The following is a 5,000-nucleotide window of genomic DNA, read 5'->3' as shown; positions in this document are numbered from 1 at the left end:
ACGACTTAATTATGTCGAAATAACGACTTAATTATCTCACCACTAAGACTGCTGTGTGATTTGGTGAAAAAAAAAGCAATCTTGGTGGTGAGTAAAAGAAACAACCTTTTTTGTCATAACGAGATTTTATGTCGTTATAAAGAGAAATTATCTTCTTATAACAACATAGTATTTCGTTATAACGACATAATTATGTCAAAAAAACGACTTAATTGTGTCGAAATAACGACTTAATTAAGTCGTTATTTCGACATAGCCTGTACTCATTTCTATATGGGCCACGAGATGGCAGAATAATTCTAGGAACAGGTCAATGTGCATGCTTTTAGTAAAATCCGTAATTATCGAACGTTATTATGGGAATTTGCCAGGCATATTCTTTCATATAGGCACTGGCGTGTTCACTTGTTCCAGAATCATCTTTTGACATTAAATGTAACCAATAAATAGCTGTACAAGGTTTCGAAACACTGTAGGCGTATATTAGCCTAGTTTTTGCAAAACATGATGTTGTATAATTAATTAAATTAGCATAATTTTGTAACGTTTTAACTATCTATAGTGCATCTTCATTTATCACATTTGGTTTATATGTTAGGATGTTTTGTTGGTGGTAAGACTGTTAATAGAACAACCTTTTACAGCTATTTATTGGTTACATAAATTAAGTCGTTATTTCGACATAATTAAGTCGTTATTTTGACATAATTATGTCGTTATAACGAGATAGGTTGTTAGAGCGAGATAATATGTCGTTATAACGAGATATTGTTGTTATAACAAGATATTATGTCATGACATCTCGTTATAACGACATAAGTTGTTTGTTTGTTTTTTCCTCACCACTAAGACTGCTGTGTGATTTGGTGAAAAAAAAAGCGATCTTGGTGGTGAGTAAAAGAAACAACCTTTTTTGTCATAACGAGATTTTATGTCGTTATAAAGAGAAATTATCTTCTTATAACAACATAGTATCTCGTTATAACGACATAATTATGTCAAAATAACGACTTAATTATCTCCTTATAACAACATAATATCTCGTTATAACTACATAATGTCGTCAAAATAACGACTTCATTTATTGGTTACATTTAATGTCAAAAGATGATTCTGGAACAAGTGAACACGCCAGTGCCTATATGAAAGAATATGCCTGGTAAATTCCCATAATAACGTTCGATAATTACGGATTTTACTAAAAGCATGCACATTGACCTGTTCTTAGTCTTATTCTACCTTCTTGTGGCCCATATAGAAATGAGCACAGGCTATGTTGAGATAACGACTTAATTAAGTCGTTATTTTGACATAATTATGTTGTTATTCATTCATTTTCTTGTCGGCTTAGTCCTTTTATTAATCCGGGGTCGCCACAGCGGAATGAACCACCAATTTATCCAGCAAGTTTTTACGCAGCAGATGCCCTTCCAGCCGCAACCCATCACTGGGAAAATAATTATGTTGTTATTTCTACATAATTATGTTGTTATAATGAGATATGTTGTTATAACGAGATATTATGTCGTTATAACAACATAAGTAGTTTTTTTTTTCATCACCCCCCACGTTGCTTTTTATTTTTTTCACCTAGCGGTTCAGGGCTTCCATACTAACGCAATATTGTTGTTGATTTTTAAAAAAAATAAAATGATCTCTTCGTGTTGTTGTTTTTTTTTATATCAGTTTTACCAGCACTCTTAATTTGATGAAACTCACTCTTCATATCAATCCATATAAGGATAAAAGTGCTTTTTCTACCTCTGTGTTCATTTCTACAGGTTTTTTTTTTTTTTTAAGGAAATGATACACACATTTGAGATATTAGTGGTTGAGACACTTTTTGGCAAAACAACCCAACAAATCAGGTCGACGCCAAAACAACTCATCATTGGGTTACATGTGGGTTATTATTTAACCCAACTGTCTTAAGTGAGTAGCTATTTAGTAAGTTTCCTTCCTGACAGATGTTAATAATTGCTTACTCACTACATTTTGAAGCAATTTTCCCTCAAAGTTTTTGATTACATTTGGTCGCCACATTGATGTCGAGTAACTATAAGAGCTTCATTTCAACTGTGGTATATTTTAACACCTGTAGTGAATCCATAGGAATTATAAAAAAAGAGAAAATGACTGAAGGTGATCGAGAACTTTCAGCTTTGATTCAGGAGCTCTGGGACAATGACACCAATCGCCTGAGACCTGGGATCGATTATCGCATTTCTCTACAGGTAATTTTGAAATCATCCTTTTGTTCATTTTGGAGGTTTACTAAATAATAAATGGCTAATCCTGAATTATATTTGGAATCTGCTTTATGTTAACTTTTTGCAATACAAGGGACATGAATTTTCTATTTTGTGTTTGTTGACCTAAGGTCATGAGGTCAAAGTGCACCTATTTAACACAAACACTGAGATGGGCATTGTTCCTGAGTGCTGTTTTTAGAAACAATTCAAAGTGACACTTTTATACATGGCTGAAAAACATCAACTTGAATGCTTATTAGGTTGGTCATCATTATACTATTATATTGAGATTATACACATTGCAGTTGTGTCATTTAACTAAATCTAACTGGCTGAATTACAAAGTTATGAAATAAATTGTGGCTCAAAGTATTGATCATGTCAACATTTCAGTCCATAATCTACATAATTGTTTTGCAGCTTCCATGCTAACCTGCTATTGAAACACACTTGAAGCATTCCCATACTCATTCATTCATTTTCCTTTGGCTTAGTCCCTTATTTATCAGGGGTCGCCACAGTGGTATTAACCACCAACTAATCCAGTATGTTTTACGCAACGGATCCCATTCCAGCCACAACCCAGTACTGGGAAACACGCATACACGCTCACATTCACACACATTCATACACTACGGCCAATTAAGTTTGTCCAATTAACCTATAGCACATGTGTTTGGACTGTGGGGGAAACCCAAGCACTCGGAGGAAACACACACCAACACTGCATGCAAACTCCATACAGAAATGGCAACTGGCCCAGCCGAGACTCCAACCAGCGACCTTCTTGCTGTGAGGCAACAGTGCTAACCACTGAGCCACTGTGCTGCCATTTCTATACTCATATAATAATAATAATGTTATTACCCACTAATTAATAGCTATGCCAGCTATTATGGCACCTTGCTTCAATTTTTGTTTCCCTGAACGGGATAATAAAGTTGAGTCTGATATATGAACAATAAATCAATATGCCTTTGGAAGTTCCTCAAGCTTTTCTTTATCTCGCAGGGTAAAGCGGGTGATCTGGCAGGTGTTCCCGATGACAGTGATGGAGCAGGGATGCCTTTGTTTTCATTTGTTGATGAAAACATTTTCAAAAAGGAGACTTTCTTGGGTAAGAAATATATATCTGATATTTATCTGAGTTTGTTTGAAAGGGTTAATTCACTCAAAACTGAAAATTTTTCACTCACCCTTTACTCTTTCAAGGGACATTTTACCAGAAACGTACATTGTCTGTCACTGAAATAAAAACACAAATACAGTGAATAAAAGGTATTTCATCCCAAAACAATTTCTAAAATGGCCTGATGGTTGATTTCTGGGAGTTGTTTTGTAAAGGAATTGGTCGTTCATTTGGTTCTCAGCTGTTTGTTCTTTATAGAAGAATGACCGGTTTGTAAACATTCAGGGTGCGCGCACAGCGAGGTTGCAGAAAAAAACAGGGAGTGCTAGCAAGGGAGGGAATGACGATGTGGAACAGAGTTTGTTGTTGTCTTAAAAATAAGTTATAATAATTGCATATTATACATTCCACTAATAATATTAAAATCATCCTCTATAACTCAAAAAAACCTAGTAAATTTCACATGACTCTTTTAAATGGTTTTTGATAAAAAAAATAAATATGAGAGTAAATTGTGGTGGATTTGCTTAAATTATAAAAGCACGTTCCACTAATAATAATAAAATCCATATCTAACACTCAAAAAAATTTTATATTTTCACATGATTTATTTAAGTGGTTTTTGCTAAAAAAAAAAAATAGTTTTCAAACTACCTAAAAATAATATGTGCAATAGTGTTACCACTATTTTATATTATTTTATATTTATTTATTTTATATTAAGTAAACAGTACATACGATTTTTTACAGTGTACCTTACAGTAACATTTGCTTAAAGGTTCTTCATTTATCTACTGCTGAGGACACTGACCTGGGGTCTGTTCAACACAATCTCACGGTAATTCGTAACTTTTTGATTTAGTGGCTAATTCGTATGAATTTTCACGATCTAATTCGTACAATTTAAAACGATTTGCTCAACCCCCAGTGACGGTTGGGATTAGGGGTGGGGTTAGGTGGCACGCCTCCTTTTTAAAATCGCAAATTTTTGTACGACTGTACTCAAACAAGTTAGCCACTAAACTGGAGAAACGTAAAATACTTACGTTTTCTCGTGATATCAGGCTGGGTCTGTATATATGTATATATATATATATACCTAGAAATTTGAAAAAGAAAAGGAGTATGAATGATATAAACTAAGTGAACTTTATTTTTAAACTAATTTTGAGAGGATCACGTTGATGATTGCTTGTGGCTGGTCCCCCATTATACAATTCATGATTTACCAATCAGACGACTCCTAAGCCACTATAAATACCCTCAGTTCCATATAACAGGCATCTTCGTTTTGAAAAATCCTCCTTCCACCCCTACTCCTCCTATATATATATATATATATATATATATATATATATATATATATATATATATATATATATCTTATTAAGCAAATATGAGTTTGTATCGCACAATTCGGGTGGCACAGTGGTTAGCACTGTCGCATCACAGCAAGAAGGTCGCTGAATGCAGTACAGTTGGCGTTTCTGTGTGGAGTTTGCATGTTTGCATTCCTCAGGGTGCTCCGGTTTCCCCCACATTCCAAAAACATGTGGTACAGATGAATTTGGTAAGCTAAGTTGACCGTAGTGTATATGTGTAAATGAGTGCATGGATGT

General features: G+C 34.2%; 1 protein-coding gene and 1 long non-coding RNA gene across 4 annotated transcripts in view; one reads left to right on the top strand and one right to left on the bottom strand.

Moving 5' to 3' along the window:
• endou2 (endonuclease, polyU-specific 2) overlaps nt 1-5,000 on the top strand; it is a 9,258-nt gene that overhangs the window by 659 nt on the left and 3,599 nt on the right. Inside the window, exons 2-3 of one of the 3 annotated variants that reach the window (XM_087299767.1) lie at nt 2,102-2,234; nt 3,264-3,369. In XM_087299767.1, coding sequence (XP_087155893.1) covers nt 2,133-2,234; nt 3,264-3,369 — 208 coding nt within the window. In that variant the 5' untranslated portion in view covers nt 2,102-2,132. 3 annotated transcript variants of the gene reach the window in all.
• LOC147838970 (uncharacterized) overlaps nt 1,798-5,000 on the bottom strand; it is a 6,181-nt gene continuing 2,978 nt past the window's right edge. The window contains exons 2-3 of the long non-coding RNA XR_015520826.1: nt 4,858-5,000; nt 1,798-3,042 (exon numbers count right to left, since the gene is read on the bottom strand). The exon at nt 4,858-5,000 is cut by the window's right edge and continues 2,236 nt beyond it. This is a non-coding gene — a long non-coding RNA (uncharacterized LOC147838970). The remainder of the gene's footprint in view (nt 3,043-4,857) is intronic.

Source organism: Danio rerio, chromosome 21 (genome assembly GCF_052040795.2).
Source record: "Danio rerio strain M-AB ecotype USA chromosome 21, GRCz13ab, whole genome shotgun sequence".
In the NCBI taxonomy this organism is placed as follows: Eukaryota; Metazoa; Chordata; class Actinopteri; order Cypriniformes; family Danionidae; genus Danio; species Danio rerio.
This window is presented reverse-complemented; position numbering and strand designations above follow the sequence as displayed.